The 19,621-nt window shown below is 43.5% G+C and overlaps 2 protein-coding genes across 2 annotated transcripts; both read left to right on the top strand.

Moving 5' to 3' along the window:
• Positions 1-1,732: 1,732 nt before the first annotated feature.
• Positions 1,733-9,051, top strand: vwa11 (von Willebrand factor A domain containing 11; the record flags this gene model as incomplete). The annotated part of the gene is made up of 16 exons (XM_080838144.1): positions 1,733-1,924; positions 2,264-2,542; positions 2,729-2,822; positions 3,106-3,234; positions 4,075-4,261; positions 4,508-4,677; positions 5,208-5,320; positions 5,459-5,575; positions 5,719-5,898; positions 6,213-6,345; positions 6,819-6,971; positions 7,190-7,282; positions 7,395-7,663; positions 8,000-8,133; positions 8,259-8,418; positions 8,626-9,051. The coding sequence occupies 16 exons, from the start codon at positions 1,733-1,735 to the stop codon at positions 9,049-9,051; spliced, it is 2,829 nt and encodes a 942-aa protein (XP_080694270.1).
• Positions 9,052-16,201: 7,150 nt separating this feature from the next.
• On the top strand, positions 16,202-19,413 carry LOC308363479 (uncharacterized protein). Its single transcript, XM_080836286.1, has 2 exons — positions 16,202-16,642; positions 17,417-19,413. The coding sequence occupies exons 1-2, from the start codon at positions 16,363-16,365 to the stop codon at positions 18,574-18,576; spliced, it is 1,440 nt and encodes a 479-aa protein (XP_080692412.1). The 5' UTR covers positions 16,202-16,362; the 3' UTR covers positions 18,577-19,413.
• Positions 19,414-19,621: the final 208 nt, after the last annotated feature.

The raw sequence follows: 19,621 nt of genomic DNA, 5'->3' as shown, positions 1-19,621 counted from the left end.
AAATAGCTTGTAGTCAGAGACAGAACCATTAGTTTTGAGTGAAACCTGAAAACAAAGAGTGAACTGTGCCAAAAGGGACAGTGCAACAGGAATTTCTTTCTATGTTATGTGTTCTCATTCATTCGCAAACACTCCAATTACACAATACTGCAATATTCCTGTGTAGCCAACAATAATGAAAAAGGTGTGTTGGGTCAATCATTGACCAAACTCTCCTATGTTGAATGGAAAAGCTCGGCAGGTAGGAATTCTGTTTCTTCCAGAAAGGGGTTCCCTGAATGGTCAATGATAACAGGATATGAGCAACCCTTCTCCACCCAAGCTATGTCATAAAACATCAGATATGGCCGATATGCGTACATACGTACAGTTCAGTATATAAATGCCCAAATCTGTCTTATAGGCAGTAGGCTGAAACAGGAGGCACATTTGAAGAGTGAGGTGCTTCAAACTGAGGTAGGATAATTATTTTCAATGTTACTGTGAGTTAAATGTATTCTATTTGATGTCTGTCTTGAATTATATAGATCGATAGATAGATAGATAGATAGATAGATAGATAGCTTGAAAGGGAAATGTATATTATAAATAATTCTATTTCATACTTTACATTTTTAATCATAGCTATTGTTAGTGTTATTCACAAAAGCCTATTAAGTTTTTTAACAGAACAGATTGTGGTCAGCATGTACTACAAAAACAAGACCCAACACGTCCAGTTCAACCTGTGAATCATATTTAAACTTTACACAAAAGTGTAAGATTATTTGAGCATGGATGGGCCTGTTTTGCATTATTTCTGTTTTGATAATGTGTGACAGTGAAGTTGACCGTACTTCCGGCTATTAAGTTGACCGGCTATTTTCTTCTAATAACCTTACCAATTTCCTTGTTTCACTCCAGTAGAACTGTCTTTTGCTAAACAAATATGCTTTCTTTCATTCTGAGGAAACCTTCATTATTTGAGTCATGTGGTTACTAGAGTGTGCAAATAATAGTAACTTCAACTAGGGGAGCATTGCTATACTGAATGTTCACCTTCCTAAGGTACCTAACCAGCCTGAGAGTGAGTCTCTTAGGGTTTCATCTGAAAAGTCAGTATTATTACTGTGTTCATGTATATTAATGAAAACCTTTCTGCCGCGTTATTCAGTGCATTTGAACTGAGTTGAACTTGATGGTCAAGTCGGCCCACTCTGGCTTAGTGAACCATAAGCAGACAGCAGAGTGGGCCGACTTGACCATCAAGTTCAACTCAGTTCAAATGCACTGAATAACACTGCAGAAAGGTTTTCATTAATATACCTTAACACCTTTATTTCTGTGTTTCAACTATTTCTGTCTTCCATGTGTTTTGAACATGTATCTCATCCACACAAAAATACTACCAATTTATGTTTGTTCAAATAAACACATTTTATATGTATAAATACACATACCCTCTCAGTGAAGGAATGCAAAGGAGAATGATGTTGTGTGTAAAAAGTTTTATGTCAGAATAATATCTGCTGAGGAAAATATATATTTGAGCACAAAGTCTCAAGAAGCAACAACATCTACATTGAATAATACATTCTAATGACAGCTTGTTGTGAAATGCAGCTATACATACAAGAAAATAAATAAAAGGCAGTTATTTGATTAAAGTAGTAATGATTAACTAGGGTATCTTGAGGTTACTGTTTCCTTGAGGTCATGATTGTGAAGACATATTGTTCTTTTATTACTGAAGATGATAATGATGTCGTCGACCTGCTGTGTGGCCCTCCTGGTGCTGGCCCTGTCTGGAATGACCAAGGCCTTCATGCCAGTTGGTGGGGGCACCTCTACCCATGCCACCATCACAGGAAGTGCAGTGCTCAGTAAAATCACTGAGGTGTGTCGGGCTGTAGCCGAATCTGAAGGCAGGGAGTTCAAGCCTACGGTGAGAAGCTCTGTCTGTGTGTGTTCACATGTGTGTGTGTTTGTGTATGACTCAGATGATTTGTGCCGATATATAGGGTTCATCTTATTTCACCAATTTTCACCAACGCATTTCTCAACCCTTACCTGACGTGTGTGTGAGTGTGTGTCTGTGTGTCGATGTGTGTCTGTGTCTGTCCAAGTGAATTACAGAGTTCACTGTCATTAGGCAGTGTGTATGAGTCTGTGTCTGTTTTCTTGCATGACTGTCTTTCTTGTGAATTAATCAGTGGTGTGTAGCCTATACGTCAGTGTGCGTATGTGTCTGTCTGGTCACCACAGACTGCTTGTGATTCTTCAGGGTTCGTCAGCAGAGGAGCTGTTGCGAGCGTGTCTAGGCACGGCCACAGGAGAAGTGTCAGCGGCAAAGTTCCGCACAGCGCTCAACCAGGTCTACATGCAGAACGGCCTGGTGGACCGTGACTTGGCCAACAGCCCAGCCCACCATGTCAGCAACGAGGCCTTCGTCCAGGCCCGCACTCTCATTACTGAGGGAACCTTTAGTGTCAAGGCCAATGTCCGCAAGGAGAACTTCCAAGCAGCAAGAGAGACACTAGGGCGAGTCTGCCACACCTTACAGGTAAGGGTTCAGAGAAAGAGCGAAAAGAATATAAATGAAGGGAAGGAACAGGGGACACGGGACACAGGAGGGGGGGGGGGGTGGGGGGGGGGGGGGGTATGTGACCGAAAAAGTGTGGGAAAGACACAGAAAAAGAAACAGTTGTTGTAAATGGATAACTTATCACCTGATTATCTACATTTGCAGGACTTCTACAGCCATAGTAACTGGGTGGAGTTAGGGAACAGAGGTTCTTACATCAACCTCCTCCGGCCAGACCTTCCCATCGACAATGTTGCAGGTACATAGTTTATTGGATATGATGTTCTCATTATGATATCTTATGATGTCATTAAGTCATAAAACACCCATGACACAGATATACACAGTGATTCCCCTGATACACACAGTGATTCATCTTTTCGTGGGAGGTCATAAATATGGTGTGTGATTGTATGGGTGTGTGTAAACATGATCGTGTGTGTGTGTGTGTGTGTGTGTGTGTGTGTGTGTGTGTGTATGTGTGTGTGTGTGTGTTTGTGTGTGTGTGTGTGTGTGTGTGTGTGTGTGTGTGTGTGTAACAGATATTGAAACGCCTACATGTAATGACTGTGCCAGTGGTACATGTCCAAACCCTCTCTTGCCTGACATCCTGACTCAGAAGAAACTCACCTCAGGATACATGGGTCTGCTCTCTGCCACCAAACCTAAAGGTACATATCACACACACATGTGACATAGGTGGCCACAAAACACAATTGTACCTATATATCATTTGTTTTACAGTTGGGAAGCACACTGACGGCCTCATTTACGTACATTGCGACCGCATCTTAATCTGCGCCTTTGCCAAACCGCATATACCGCATGCTATTTTTCCGCATTTTCCGTAGTATTTAGAACCTTGTCGCGTAATCTGCGCCTAACCCCGCCCATTACTGTTGATAGTGTGCCATCAAATAGGATGCCTTGGTTGAACAGTTAGAATTAGAGCTTTTGGTTTACGAGGTTAAAGCAAACTTAGACCCCGTCCTCACTAATTATAGAAAAGCAAAATATTTCTCTGTTTAGCCCTTCTGTCCAAAGCAAAACAGCGTATTCCGACACTGAAAATATGCTTTTCAAAAAATATTTGCTTTTTAAGGTTTGACAGGACTGTAAAGGTGCCTTTCCCTTCTGTTCAGTTCAGGTGCCTTACATTCTGTGATTGTTATTTCATCCAACAGCTTAAAAACAAAAAGTAGGCATATATGAATAGCAACATAAATAATTTAAATGTAATGAATGTGTTAATGTAACAGATATTCAATAAAATAATATTAAATGATTCATAATGTTGTGATGAGTTATTTAAATCTGCAGTAAAGTATCTAGTTGTAGGATTTGTAAGACTGTTGCAGCATGATGGGACATGCTGAGTTTGACAGGACTTTCGTCTCAACCATAAAATATTTTAAAGCCCAGTAAAGCTTCTGCAACTCTGCAGTTTATGAGAGGCCTGTGCAATAAGGTTATCCGGATGTGTGGGCTGATGATGGTCATTCTGCTGATAGGAAAGTGTAGCCATGGAGGGGCGTCTGACATGACCAGCACCCAGGTCCCCCGGGGAGGCATCAGCAAGGACGAGCGCAGACCAGACAACGCAGCCCTACATGATGCTGCAGTCGCTGTTGCAACACAAGCCACTCTAGAGCTCCTGGAAGACATCCGCGGGGCTGCGGGAAACAATGAGTTCCTGCGGTAAGGGCGAGGTCACCAGGGAATTGTCCATGACAATCTTGCCCATTCTTGAATTAGTCCTGTGTTAATTACACTTTTTTAAGAATTAGTCCTGTGTGAATAAGACTTTCTTATGAATAAGTCCTAAATTCAGTGAAAGCTAAATGGCTAACTCAGGCCTATTCATCTCAGAGCAAACTCTTTTTAAAGTTCCTGTGTTAACTCTCCATGTCTCTTTCTCTCTTCATCCTTCTCTTCCTGTCTCAGACTGATGGGAATTGCCCGCTCGTCTGTCCTCTGTTTTGTGATTGACACCACAGGCAGCATGGCTGACGACATCGCTGAGGCAAAGAGGGTCGCCACTAACATCATCGACAGCAAAAAGGGCACAGTCGATGAGCCCTCTGAATACATCCTTGTACAGTTTAATGACCCCAGTAAGGACCCACCCCAGCCATTGTGAAGGATCCATCCCAACTTCTCTTATACTAGCAAAATGGCTCTAGTGTATAAAGTGATTTTTGTGTCTACATACAAACACATGTTTACATACACATACAAAATGTGAATGTGAACATATCTGTCGAATTACCAGAAGGCTATAATGAGTGTATTATATTTTATATTTTTAAAAATGATACCCCACTGCATTGCTGAAAAGGAAGAAAAAACTCTATCACACTCTTTGATCAACAAGTAAACATTTGAACTTGATGTGACTGTTTTCACCAGTCAGGAAACTTCCAAAAGCTTGTTAACATGCCACAGCACATTGAATCATGGACATGTACCCCTGTGGTGAATCTGGATAATCAAATAAGCAAATTGTATAAAATACGACAGATTCAAATAAGGGAAATAAGTGTGTGTGTGTGTGTGTGTGTGTGTGTGTGTGTGTGTGTGTGTGTGTGTGAGTGTGTGTGTGTGTGTGTGTGTGTGTCTGTATGAACTGTGCACATTATTACAGAATTTGGCCCTCTGATTAGGACTACTAACCCAGAGGAGATGAAAGCACAGATCGCTGCTCTAAGGGCTAATGCGGGCGGGGACATTCCAGAGATGTGTCTCTCAGGACTTCAGGTACAGACTGGAGATGATCACCATATAGGGAAAATAAATTACAGTTACAGTATATAACATACTGTATGCATTTGAATCCTTAAAGGGCCTTATATCGTTCTCTCGTTCCCTAACTCTTGTCGTTCATCTCTGGTGCAGCTGGCTCTGACCGGAGCGCCTCCTTCCTCCCAAATCTACATTTTCACCGACGCTCCCGCCAAAGACATGGACCTTGAAAAGACAATCATTTCCCTGATCCGCAGCACAAAATCAACCGTACGCTGGATTAAAGACAAAACACATACACACACACACACACACACACACACACACACACACACACACACACACACACACACACACACACACACACACACTGGCACATTCTCAAACGTCTCTTCTGTTTCCTCCCCATACAGGTGAACATTTTCATGACAGCCTCAAAGAGGACCTCTAAGTATGTTGGGCGCACGCCCCGGGCGGATTTCCGTGTGTACTATGATCTGGCGCTGGCCTCTGGTGGACAGGCCATCGAGGTTTCAAAGTCCAGCCTTCCCCAGGCTACCGATATCATTGTGGACTCCTCCACTTCTGCCCTGGTCAGCTGAGTTGGCCCTCCTTTCCTGTGATGTTGTGTGGTCACCATCATGATTCTAATGCTTTGTCCGACTGCTGAATGAGAATATATGATTACGCAGCCATTGAATCAATTAAGGCTGAAGTGATAGCATCCAGAGCAAATATATATATACCTCAAAGAATTCATTGTTATGAATATAATAAGATGTTGAATCTTCACTTAAGAGGATAAGGAATTAATTTGACACAATACAGCCATAACGCACTTAAGGTTCTACTAACATGCTGTTATTGATCCTGTTTGCCTTTGTTTGATTGCCTCTCCATGTCTCAGGTGACAATTCTGCAGAGGGCCAGAAAGCCTGGAAAAGTAGAGACCTTTCCCTTCCTACTGGACGAGACGGTTTCCAATGTGACCTTGTATATCACTGGGACTACACTGGCGTTCACTCTACGAAGCCCCACAGGTAAGATAGGAGGTTAGATGAACCAACATCAGTCTGTAGCAGATTGTACCACATTCTTTAAAAATGATGATTAATAGATCAAAAGTATATTTCAATTCCCTTATGAAAGCTGGCCCTCACATTCAGAACAGATACTCAAACACAGAAGAATTCTAAGTTTAGAAACTTAGATTTTTAAATTGCATATCTCTTGAGGCAGTTACCTTATTCAGAACAGTTTCCCATACCTCAACAAAATGAACTCATTTGGCAATGAACTATGTTTTTCATCAGTTTAAAAAAAAGATTTTAAATGGACACAGCAAGGCACACTTACAAGGAAGTGAACACTGGGTATTGCCATAAATGCTATTCGACTGTTGTTATTCATTTGTAAATTAATTAGATTGGCAGTTGAGCTCAAATATCAACAGCATTTTTCCTGAATTTCTGACTGTGCCTTTAAATGACTTTCCCTTTCTGTCTCATCTTAGGTGTTTCTCAGAGTTCATCACAGACAACAGGACCTCTGGGAACAATTCAGACTGTGGGCAATCTGAAGCGAATCAGACTGGACACCCTAAACCAGACAGGATTATGGGAAATCCACATGAACACTGGGAGTGCCTACACTGTCAAAGTAACTGGTGGGTTTCATTTTAAAACTGCTTAGTTTAGTAGTTCATAGCTGTCCCCACTGCTTGTGCTCCGAGCTGTGGAGGGGAGAACCACAGGAGAAGCCACATGTATGTATGGTGCATGTATGTATGTATGTGTCATGCATCTCTCTGTGTGTGTGTGTGTGTGTGTGTGTGTGTGTGTGTGTGTGTGTGTGTGTGTGTGTGTGTGTGTGTATCATCTACAGGTCAGAGTTCCATCACTTTTGTTTATGATTTTGTGGAGACATTTGAAGGGCCTCACCCAGGGTATGGAGTCATTGATGGACGACCACAGGCAGGTAGGAGAAGTCAACAACAATCACTGAATTCACTTGGATCTCTCTTTCCATCATTCATCTCTTCTTATCCATCTCCCTAAACATCGCTCCCTTTCTCCAACGCTCCTGTTAGGTTTGCCAGTCAAACTACTGCTGACGCTCACCGGCCGGCAAGGACCAGAGAGTCTGAAGGTGATGGAGGCGGCATTGGTGGAGGTGTCTGGCTCAGGTGTGGCCAATGGAACAGTGGAGAGAATGGGAGGCGGCGACTTCCTGGTAACTGTGAAGAGTGCCCCAGCAGGGGAATTCGTGGTTCTCCTTAAGGGGGAGGACATGTCCACCTCTAGCCGATTCCAGAGGCAATCCACCACACAGATGTCCATGACTCCAGTGTCAGTCAAGGTGGGTAGAATTCGCTCTAAACCATATAGCCTACTAACAGCGGGGTGGGTAACTATGTTTTGTACATTACAGTAACTGAAGGCCGTGGAGTCTTCACCATCAGGGGTCTTCACATTGAATTTGAAAAGGCACACGTCTGTATTTTGCATCATTAAGCTCCTCCGGCCTGCCTAACCTACACTATTATGTCCTGTATGAGTAGTCTGATACAAAGTATAAGTTAATATGAGTTTGCGCTGTCCTGACACAATGCCATTAAATCATTTCACATGGCTTCTGTTGAAACCCACCAGTCATCTTTCAATCTGTTTCCCATACATGTTGTCTGTACTGCAGGTTGTGGCTGACAACAACATGGAACCAGGAAAACCATTTGACATACCTTTCACCGTCAGTAGCAGTGTGGCGAAGACCAAGTTCACAATTCGTGCAAGAAATGACAAAAACTTTCCCATGAAATTTCCTCCTAGGTGAGCATATTTCAAGAAACAAGCTAGCAAACACAACACAGGAATATAATAATATGTCAGTGCTTCCATCTCTGGATTCTCAATTATGCCGTGTTCATAGTATTTATGTCTCTTTGTGGCCACAGCATTAACAGTGGGACTGGCACTGAGGCTAAAGGGACCATAACTATCACTACCCCAACCAACACTGTTTCAGGCACTGATGTCACCCTGACCATTGATGTGGAGTCTACGGCAACCTTTGATTCAAACTACGCTGTGGTGCGCCTCTCTGTGATGGAAAAGGTGAAACCTAGTGAACAGTCATCTTTACACAAAGTGCAAAGGCGTAGTTTGTTACCATTTGAGATATTATAACTGTACTACAGTTAAACTGTCAAAGAAATCACCATGGTCTGCAACACTCCAAATTGCTGTGATTAAAAATGGCACGCTGGTGTGTGGACAAATAGTGACATAACTGACTCTTTTGCTTCTGTAATTCTCCAAAAGGTTACAGATTTCACCCCACCAGTATGTAATGTGATAGACTTCAACAACAGCTGCCCAGCTAACTGCAGCATGTCTTCGTGGTCCATCTCTGTCAACATCACCGACAGCAATGGGACGGGAGTCGAGAAGATCTGGATCCAGCAGGGTGAAAGTAACCTAGTCACTAGTACGAATGAAACTGAGCAGGGTGGCGTGACGGTGTTGCAGAACTCCTACCGTACCGCATGCTGCACCCCTGTTTTCAAGCTGTCGGTGCTGGACAAAGCAGGCAACGTTGGTACCTGCATGCACTCCATTGTTCCGCCAACCACTACGCCAGTGCCTCTCACTACACCCAGCGGAGGATCCTCCTCCCTCAGTTTGGCAACACCCCTGTGGTTGTGGACACTACTGTCTGCTCCCGTTCTTGCTCTAAGATTGGCATAAATCAGCATACCCAAAATGCAGTCCCTCCAGGATTTGGCGATGTTGTGTTTTCACAAATTAACAGAAATTCAAGGATTTACCAAAATTACGGGGTTGTCATTTTCTCTTATTATGTAAACATTAAATAAAATCATAACACACCCTCGCAAGACCATGGAGGGACTGGCTGGAAAGGGAAACGATTTCAGGTTGTTTGATGAGGCCCAAATTCAACAATGCTGCTGACTAATAAAGATGTGACCCATAAACCATTGAGAAGTTGATTTAGTTATACTGCCATGTCATTGTACATCACACAAATACTGCCCCTGTACTCTTTGTGTGACAGGTGATGCACAGTGAATGACATCTGTACATAGTATCTATTCACTAAAAATCAATTTCACATCATTTCCAATCACATATTTTATGTAATGGTTTGAGACATTCTGTTAGTTTCTGTAATCTATTTCCTACATTAATCTCATTAATTGCTATTAAAATGATTTTCATGTCTAATGCCTATATGACAATTCAGAAATTAGACCACTTATGAACATTTAATAGTTTTAAGATCTGTAAGAACAGCTTTAATGCTATGAATTAAAACACATTGCAAAAACATTAAACATTCTTGTGTCTGTTGTTACTTTATAACCCTATGCTATAAGTGAACACTGACTGTAGCCTGATATCATGAGCAAAACTTAAGTAAGTTATCCATAGGTGTCTTTGAAAAGGTAAGAAGAGGGATACAGATATACACAGTATTTATTTTTCAAGTAACTGAAAAAAAGCAGAAAAAAAACATATTTTACAGAGCAACACAAGCTTTATAAGGTCCTTCACAATTTTTTCATAAAAAATAAACTTGGAAGTCTGTTTATAGAATAATTTATGTATACAATGCTCGTCCCAAAAAGGTCAAGTTATTGTTACAGTATCTCATTTGTATGAATCCATCTCAAACAATGACTGTAACACATTCATTACTATTACACCAATCAGTGAAATCACTTTAACAGACTGTTAAAAATGACCTCTGCCAAGGCCAATGGTGTACCAAGACCAGCAGATGTCAAAACAACGCCCTATCTTGCAATGTTAAGGAAAGTTAAAAATCCCTGGATCTGGCTCTTGATCTGGATTCGCTCCAAAATGTCATGGGCTCCTCCTTGGCCCATGCTACACACCTTCATGAAAATCCACCAAATATTTTTTGAGTAATCCTGCTGACAGGCAAACAAACAAACAGACAGACACACAAACAAACTGGACTTGGTGGAGGTACTAAAAACCAACCATCTGTATACAGCATTCACTACTAATCTATAATTACCGTAAATCCTCAAATAAAGACCGGGATTCAATCAGAGGCCGGGCTTCAGATAGTAGCCGGGGGCGTGGTCGTTATGGACAAATAAAGGCCGGGCCCCGAATACAGGCTGGGGGTAAAATAAGGTACCGGTAGCCTATTTTACTGTAGCCTACCAGCATCAGTCCATCAGCACAAAGCAGACATCACAATTTAAATGAATGCATTTCATAAATACATCTTCTGCTCATGTTAAATGTTGATGGCTAATTTCATGGGCTGTTTGCAATAAAAAAAGAAATGTTAAGACGAATTTGTTATTTTACAGTTACTTGCCAAAACGATAGGAGACATTGCTCCAAAATACCCCTTTTTAATGATTTTGTTGTAGTTTTGTGAATGAAAAATTGTTCTTCAGGCTAATAGAACTTTAAAGTTCCAGGTGTTGCATAGCAACCCATTACTTGCTGACTTCAAGTTACAATGACTTTCCGCTATGTTAAATGACCGGACTACTTGCGGATGATATGAAAGATGTGAATTAGAAGCACAAAACCTGTCAAAACTTTTCGCAGCAGTGACTTTCAAGAAATTACAGACCTGCGAACGTTGGGGTGCCCCATTCAAATCAACTGAACTTTTTGGAACATTCTGAAGAGCCGTATAATAAGTAAGAAATAAAGGCCTGCCCCTAATAAAAGTCTGCATCAAAAAAAGGCCTGTGCACTGTGCAGCCTAAGTAAATAAAAGACCCCGGCCACAATTTGAGGATTTACGGTAATATAACTAATGCTGTGTGTTGACATGTTTCTTGAGGTGTGCTGACTGAGTGAACCTCTTGCCACAGACCTTGCATTCATATGGCTTCTCCCCAGTGTGAATACGCTTATGCCTCTTGAAATTGCCTAGGTCCACAAATCCCTTGTCACAAGTTGGGCAGCTGTAGCGCTTCTCCCCTCTGTGTCCCTGCATGTGCATGTTCAGTGCCATCCGGTGTTTAAACTTCTTCCCACACAGAGTGCAGCCGTAAGGCTTCTCTCCTGTGTGCATGCGCATGTGAGTTGCACGGTCCGCCTTGGCCAAAAAACGCTTGCCACAGACCTTGCAGGGGAATGGCTTCTCCCCTGTGTGGATGAGCTGGTGCTTGGTAAGAGTGAAGTGGTAGACAAAACTTTTGCCGCATTCAGGGCACTGATGCTGCTTCTCCTCGGCGTGGATCTGGACATGCCGGTTCAGGCCTCTCACACTTGGGAACGCTTTCCCACATTTGTCACATGAGAACGGCCTCTCTCCAGTGTGAAGCCTTGAGTGGTTTTCCAGTGCAGAGGCATTGCTGAGGACCCGGTCACACACCTCACACTGGTTCTTGCATGCTTGGGACTTTCCAGGCTTGGCCAACCTTTTCTGGTCGATTTTTTTGACATCCTTTGCCGAATCATTGTTAAGAGATGCCATGTCATTTTGAGAGGCCATGTGTCCTTCTGCATGATTGATCGGCCCCTCACTTGATAGCTGATGCTTGCTTGTTTTGGGTTCTTCTGAATCGTTCAGGCTATCACTCTGTACCTCAGACTGTCTCGTCCTGTTGGATTCTTGACGAGTCTTGAAGTGTGATCTTAGCCTCCCCAGAACAGACTCACTGTGCCCTTGGCCTTCTTTTTGAACATCATTTTCAATGGTGGTGGAGCTTCCATTACTTTGTTGTGCTGACACATTAGGTGGATCTGAGCAAGTGGGAGAGTTCCTGAATTGTCTGTTTGGGTCCACATTTGCTGAGGGTGAATGAGACTGTTCTGACAGTGTGAGGGACTCTGAGTGTGTTGAAGAGAACTGATCAGATGTGATGCAGGGCGTCTGGGGGGGAATGCCTGGTTGGCTCAATGAAACACATAGCTGGGAACTCCCAGAGGACAAATGTTCTGATAGCATATTCACCTGGTCAAACATGGGTGGATGTAATGTTGTCAAATCTGGTTCTTCTTCCAAGTCGTGCATTGGGTCAAGGGATGCAAAGAAACTGTCTAATGGATAGGTCAATGGGACTTGTGGAGTTTCAAGTGCTGACTGAAAAGACATTGGGATAGAATGGACAGGAGGTAGAGGTGGAACTTGGTGTACTGGAGCAGAAGACCTAGTTGCTGATATTGGAGTTGGAGTTGAATTCTGGAGTAATGCAACAAGTGGCATATTTGATCTAATTTGGCATGCAGAAGGATTAGGTGGAACTAGGCATGAAGCGGAACTTGGCAAAGGTGCAACAGGTATCATATGTGCTGGAACTGATAAGGGAACTGGATTTCCGGATGGTGGACCAAGGGGCATAATTGATGAAACTGGACATGGAGCAAGATTCTGTTGGAATGAAGCAGGAGGCGTGCTGAATTGAACCGGGAATAGAGATTGAATTTGGGGTAATGGACGAGGAGATACAGTTGAGAGAACTGGAGATGATGCCAGAGGAAGTGAACCAGGAGGTGGAACTGAAGTGAGAGTAGAGGCTTGGGGGCATGGAGAAGAGGACATTGTTGACGGTAAAGGAATCTGAACTGAAGGGAGAGGGGCCAACGGAATGAGATTTTGTGTTGCAGTAGGCGGTGTCCTCATTGAATTGGGTGAGATCATAGAATAGGACTGAGGTGTTGGAACGCTGCAAAAAGAAGCATGAATTGGAACTGATGGAGCCAGGATATGGGTAAATGGAAGCAGAGTCTCAGTACATTTTGCTGTATTTTGCTGACCTTGTGGGCTGACTGGAACTGGAATGTGAGTTGCTCGAGGCAGAACCTGAGTCTGAGTTGGTATTCGAACCTGTGGGGGTTGGAATCGATTAGAGTGAGCCTGAGCCTGAGCTGCTGGCACTGGATGCAGCACAACACAGGATGCTGGAGCAATAGTACTGACAACTGTAGGCAGAGATGGGGGCACCGGAAGACCGGAGGAGACTGGCATACGACATGGCTGAAGTGGAGATGAAACTGATTGGAATGGGCTTATACCGGCTGGAAGCAAGACCTGGCCTGCTGCGGCAATGCGGTTTGGTTGTGAATTAGGGAACCGTGTTGTTTGGGGCAAAACCTGAAAATGAGGAGCTTGTTGTTGAGATACTGGCACCGGAGTTGGCTTACATTGCACCTGGCCTTGTGAGACCAGGTGATTGACAGGTGAGAAATGAAACTGCGCTGAGGGATTTGTAATATTTGTCGCATGATTTGAAAGCAGACCTGGTAAGCCTGGTGTTTGAGCCGGGAGGAAAAGAACTGGGGGAGGTGGGGCCGATTTAAGAGACCGCAGAGGAGGGAGAGTGAGAGCTTTGGAGACAGGAAGTGGAGCTGACTGAACCCTAACCTGGGAGGTTTGAATCAGGACTTTACTCTGTGTGCATGTAGGCAGCGATGTTGAAACTGGGGCATGGAACTGCACTGCAGGGCACTTGGGAGGTTCAGTTGGTTGGGAGAGCAGGACAGCTGAACTCTGAGCAGATGTGGTTCCAACTTGGGATGACCCAGGAGCCTGTGTCTTGGTAGCAGTTGTCTGAACAGGAAACCTATCTTTTTCTTCTAATGTTTTTCCTTGTTTAGCTTCTCTACTTTCAGACTCAGTTCTCACTCTTTTATTGCTTCTGGTTTGGGCCTCAAAAGTGCAAATTCGGTGCTCCTCTGTATCCACTCTTTTGCCTTCCGAAGTAATTTCTGAAGGCTTTCCAGAAAGGCTTTTCTGTGTTGTCTTTCTACTGACTCCTGAGGAGAGAAAAACTAAAAAAAGAATAGAAGTGTGAAGAACAGAAGGAGAACTAAAAATAATAATAATAATGACAATAAAGTCAGCAAATTGAAATTGAATGTTCACACTTGTTGTGTTATTGTTATATCTGTATAAAAATGAGATTTTCTTACTTTCTGGAGGAATATCCTTGATATGGTGCTTCCGGATAAGCTTTGCCTCACCATTCTCTTGTTTCAGCAAAAAATACCCAGTGCTATGGTCATCAAAGTCAAGCTCCTGTGAAACAGACAGACAAGCATACAAAGACAGAGTGAGAACCACGGAAGCACACACACACAGACACAAAATGCAAAAAACCACAGTGAGCATGTGACACAAACTAACCACAAACTGTAACAAACTTGGTTTTTTTTTAAAAGGGAGAAATGTGAGCTAGAAGTATAACGGTAGCCAATGGGTAAAGTGCTGTGGACTTAGTAAACCTCACTCCGACACCTTTCCAGTCGTGCTTGCAACAGACACTGTAGCCCCATGGGGTTTAACCTTCTTGCTAGCACGCCTGCATCCCACACGCATATTTTGAGATTGAGTCTGACGCAGGACAGTGCCTGACCACACAACGCATGTTACATAAGCACTGACCTCTTGCTTGATGAGCACCAATGCTAACTGGCGGTTTTCCTCCTCTGGGAGACTTGGGCACAGATCTTGAAATATACTCCTTTCACTCCTTTCTTCATTTTGAGAACATGGGCTGCAGGATCTCTCCACCGTTGTTGGCCTGGCTGACACAGGGAGACCACATGCCATTTAGCATATTCATAGAATCAGCTGTAAATGTGTCGTGTAGGCCATAGCCAAGATCATATCTCAAATGTCCACATTATTTATATCTGAAGTGAAAACAAACTCCTATTTAGCATCATATGCCTGCCATAATAACTATGCATAGTTTTACAAATATTTGTGTCTAACTATTATGTATTGATAAACATGTCAGATAGACAAAACAAAGCAGTGAAACCCCCTGTTTCCTTCTTTCCTTCTTACTATGAGTCAATGTAGACCTGTCTCTAAGGACCTAATTTCAAAGCAGAAACCCAATGGGGAAAGTGAATGTTTACATTGATACATGTTTAATGATTTAACCTACCTAAAAGCTAGTGTCTCACAGAATGGCTAGGACACACAAAAATGTGTTGTTCTTTTGTGAGAAGGACAAAGGTGAAACAAGGACTGGTCTGGATCTAGCCACTACAGGCCTGCGAGGTTTAAGTCGAACCAGGAAGTCTGTTGACATATCACATTGAAATAATTCATCAGTATCACAACTTACCACACTGCACACCGATGTCACGTTTATCAGGATTGTCTTTTGAAGTCGGGATATCGTTTTTTCCTGGGTCCGAACATAGTCTCGTCTTTTCAAAAAAAGAAAGCTTATCATTTAAGTTGTCGTTCTCTTTCCTGACTCGGACTATTTCTGCTTTTAGTTCCTCAACTGAATTCTCGAAGAGTTGTATCGTCTCAGAAACAGTGTTATGCAGTAGCTTCTCCATAACAGATGGAAACTGCCGTTGGAAGTCTCCACGATTTGTCATTATTACACTTTTGAAGCAAAACGTTTTTGGTTAATCATCTTCCAGGGTAGGCAGCTCAACCTGCGCAACTGGCTTCTTGCCCTCGGCTTCACAGTCAGTCGTTGACGCAATAACTCAGCAAAGCAAAGAGACCAATGGTAACTTCCGCACGCACTTCGTGATTCGTGCAATTTGTGCTGTCGCCCGACCCGTACGTATGTTTCCGGAAATTCAGCGTGCTTTGTGGGTGAAGTTGAACTTGTGATTTTGTTGTTAATGTAACTAGTCTTACACAGCTGGCTGTATATCGGGATTTGTTTTTTTAACAGACAGCTAAGAGTTGTCTTTTCAGCATCGTATTCCAAAGCTAAACGCAATGTATACATTTTCAGGAATAGCGATCTGAATGTTACGTCACTCTATTTGGAAAACTTTACCTCCTAGCGTTACGTTATTAGCTAGCTGGCTATTTCCTTAACGTTTCTTTGATTGCAAAATGCATAGCGTCATCAGGCAGTTTAACAGAGTCGCTTGTTAGGGCCGGTCTCGACGGGGGCGATGTTCCACCTGTACCCTTCCTGAATAGAATTTAAGATGTGGTTCAATGTAATAACAGTTTGTTTGTAATCCACCGCTTAGTGATAACGTCTTTTGGTTGTTGTGTACAGATGTACAGTTGGAAAGCTAAAAGGCAGGCTTCGTTAACGAGCCAAAATGTCTGAGGTGATTTTGACATTTCAGTCGCAGTTGTCCGGCGTAATGGAGACTGTTTTTAAAGCGGCGATGTTTGAGATCACAAGGCTTGTAGAGGACAGCTTCATGGAAGAAGTGTCCCGTAGCAGAGAGCAGGTCGAGTCCCTGAAGAAGAGACTACAGCTGTCTGAGAGCAGACATAAAGACCGTGAGAACGTGCGCCGGGTGCAGTGTGTAAACTGCGGGAAGACAGGAGTGTCCACCGAGAACGCTCCAGAGAGTAACTTGGGGACACAGACTAGTAAGTTCTCGATACCTTACACGAAAGGTGCCATACTGTCTCAAATATTACCGGCCATTAACCTGAGTTAACTTGTCTCAGATAGAGGTGGTGGGCTAAAGCAAGAAAAAGTGCAAGAGGATGAGTGGAACAGCTGTGGTGGCATCACAGCAGATGGTTCCACAATTGCAGATCAAGAAACAACTGGTTCCAGTCGTTCGACTGTGGTATGTAAACCTCCTCAGTGGTAACACAGATGGGTATATTCGTTTTTACAACTGAACTGAATCCCTCTTAAAATTGTTGTTCCCAGGATACTGCCACTGGCAGGTTAAAGGTATACTCACACCTCAAACAGGAGACTCTGCGCAATGAGCAGCAGCATCATGAAAAGTGGAGTTTGTGTATGGAAGGTTAGTGTTTTACTGAGAATAAGCTCAATTAGTCACAAGAAATGTAGTATTTTAAAGGTACAGTCTGCAATTCTAATCCCAAACACTTTTTTGTGTCAAATTCAGCTAACTGCAATCCTCTAGCTGTCCATTCAATGTTTGCATTAAAAAAAACGAAAACGAAAAATAAAATGGGAAACGCACATAGCGGCTCAGACCAAGACATAAACAATCCCAGCCAATCAACATGGTGCCTCAGGAGCATGGAAGGGAGGGGTGTGATTTGATTGGCTGTTTAGCTGAAACATCAACAACCTTTTGCAGACTGCATCTTTAACAAGATCTGGTTAGAAATGCAAGAGCGGCCTAACACTATTTGCTAAATTTTCATTCTGTTTACCAGAAGAAGAGATTTCGCATTCATCTGACAGAAAATGTGTCAGCGAGGAGCAGCTCCAACAGGAGGAATGGGGCTCTGAACCAGTGAACCGGTCCCAAGGATCTGGCCCAGATGGGGAAGGAAAGGACCTGCAAGGATTGCCGTACAGATCCCGGTACAGTATGGATGAGCTTGGTGGTTTTGAGACATCTTACAGCAGCCAGGTCCTGGACATTAGTGATCTGGATGGTTTGGCAAACTCTCCTGTGAGAGAGGATGATGCTCTCAGCTACAGCGCAGTCCAGACTCACCTGCCTGCTGACTTGGGTGTAATGGTAGAGGTCAGTCGGCGTACCCATACATCTGGCTCCCTGAGGGGGAGAAGGGGTACTATCAGGGGCCAGGGACGATCACCTGCTGAAGTTTCAAGTGGAAACACCGGCTCAGCAGACCTCAACTGCTTACTGATCAACGAGGATGGATACCTAGAGAATACCAGTGCAATATACCAAAACAGTGGGGAAGCAGGACAGCGGGAGCATGGACTCCTCCCTAGCAGTTCATCTCTGGACAATCCTGAACAGATGTATGCAGGAAATCCCTTCAGTCACACACCACTGACATCGACAGATGGCCTGGTTGAACGCAGTAGTGGGGAGGAGAGACTGCACACTTGCAGTCAGTGTCTGATCAGCTTTCCTGATGGTAGATCCCTCAAGGCCCACATGCAGTCCCACCGTGCTGGGTCTTCTGGCCGTTTCTCCTGCAATCAGTGTGGAAAGTCTTTCACACAAGCCTGCAATCTTAAAGTCCATCAGCGCATCCATCAGGGGGAAGGCCTCCATCTGTGTAGCCACTGCGGGAAAGGCTTCTCCTCGTTCAGCGATCTCCAGAAACACAACTGTAGCCATGCTGTGGATAAGCCATACTGCTGCTCACTCTGTGGCAACAAGTTCAGCCGCCTGTGGAACCTAAAGTTGCACCGGCGCATCCACACCCAGGAGAAGCCACACTGCTGCACACTGTGTGACAAAAGTTTCACCCGGGCAGACATACTGAAGGTCCACTACCGGACGCACACAGGAGAGAGGCCGTATTGTTGTACGGTGTGTGGCCTCAGCTTTAAACGCCTGGACCATCTAAAATCCCATCAGCGCAAACACAGGCCTGACCTCAGGAACTAAGAGTTGGAACATGTTTGAGCTGGTGTTTGAAATATTAGTAGAGGGCATATTTGATGGGAGCAGATAACAAAGTTACATACAGTTGAGTTTTGAAGTTTACATACACTTACAAGACATTAAACCTTAAAAAAAATCACCACTTCAGAAATGCCATGTTACCTTAAATGTCTTTTGGCAAGTCAGTTAGGATATCTACTTTGCCCGGAACAAAAGTAATTTCCCATTGCTTTCACAATGACAGAATTCCAGTGGGTCAAAAGTTTACATACACCATGTTTACTGCCGCTTCAAACAGCCTAGAAGCTTTTGGAAACGTATGTCATGAATTTAGAAGCTTCAGATTGGCTAATGTAGATTAGCGTGTCTTTATTGGAAAATCCTAAAGAAATCAGCCAAGATCTTCAAAGAAGAAAAAATGGACTTCCAAAAGTCTGGTTTATCCTTGGGAGTAATTTCCAAAAGTTTGAAGGTACCAGGCACATCCGGACAAACACTTTTAAACTAAAATAAACACCACAGGAACACACAGCTATCGTTCAAGAAGTAGAAGTGTCCTGAATCTTAGAGATGAACTTATTTTGATGCAAAAGGTTCAAAAGCACCCGCGGACAGTCAAGGAACTGGGGAAGCTGTTGGAGGTAACGTGTACGAAAGTATCTACATCGACAGTGCTGTATTGTCATAACCTCAATAGGCCGAGGAGGAAGCCACTCCCCGAAAACCAGCATGAAAAAGAAAGACTAATGTTGCAGATGAGCACTGTGACAAAAACTGACAATTTATTCTGGTCAGATGAGACAAAAATATAACAGTTTGGCCATAATGATGCATTGGAGGCGGAAGGGTGAGGTGTGTAACCTAAAGAATGCCGTCCCAACCATAAAGCACGGGGGGGGGGGGGGGGGCTGCTGCATCATGTTGTTTGGGGTAGAGGTACTGGGGTAGAGGTACTAGAGTATTGTCGAGAAGGAAAGCTATGTGGGTATTTTGATAACTTAATCTTGAAGACGTCAGCAAGTAGGCTAAAGCTTGGACACAGATGGAT

This window comes from Sprattus sprattus (genome assembly GCF_963457725.1).
Source record: "Sprattus sprattus genome assembly, chromosome: 4".
NCBI classification, from domain to species: Eukaryota; Metazoa; Chordata; class Actinopteri; order Clupeiformes; family Clupeidae; genus Sprattus; species Sprattus sprattus.
This window is presented reverse-complemented; position numbering and strand designations above follow the sequence as displayed.

Excerpts from the sequence above, each read along its gene's own strand:
- LOC308363479 (XM_080836286.1), top strand. The coding sequence starts at position 16,363 with ATGTCTGAGGTGATTTTGACATTTCAGTCGCAGTTGTCCGGCGTAATG. Across the intron at positions 16,643-17,416 it reads TAACTTGGGGACACAGACTA|AAGAAGAGATTTCGCATTCA; the intron begins GTAAGTTCTCGA and ends TCTGTTTACCAG.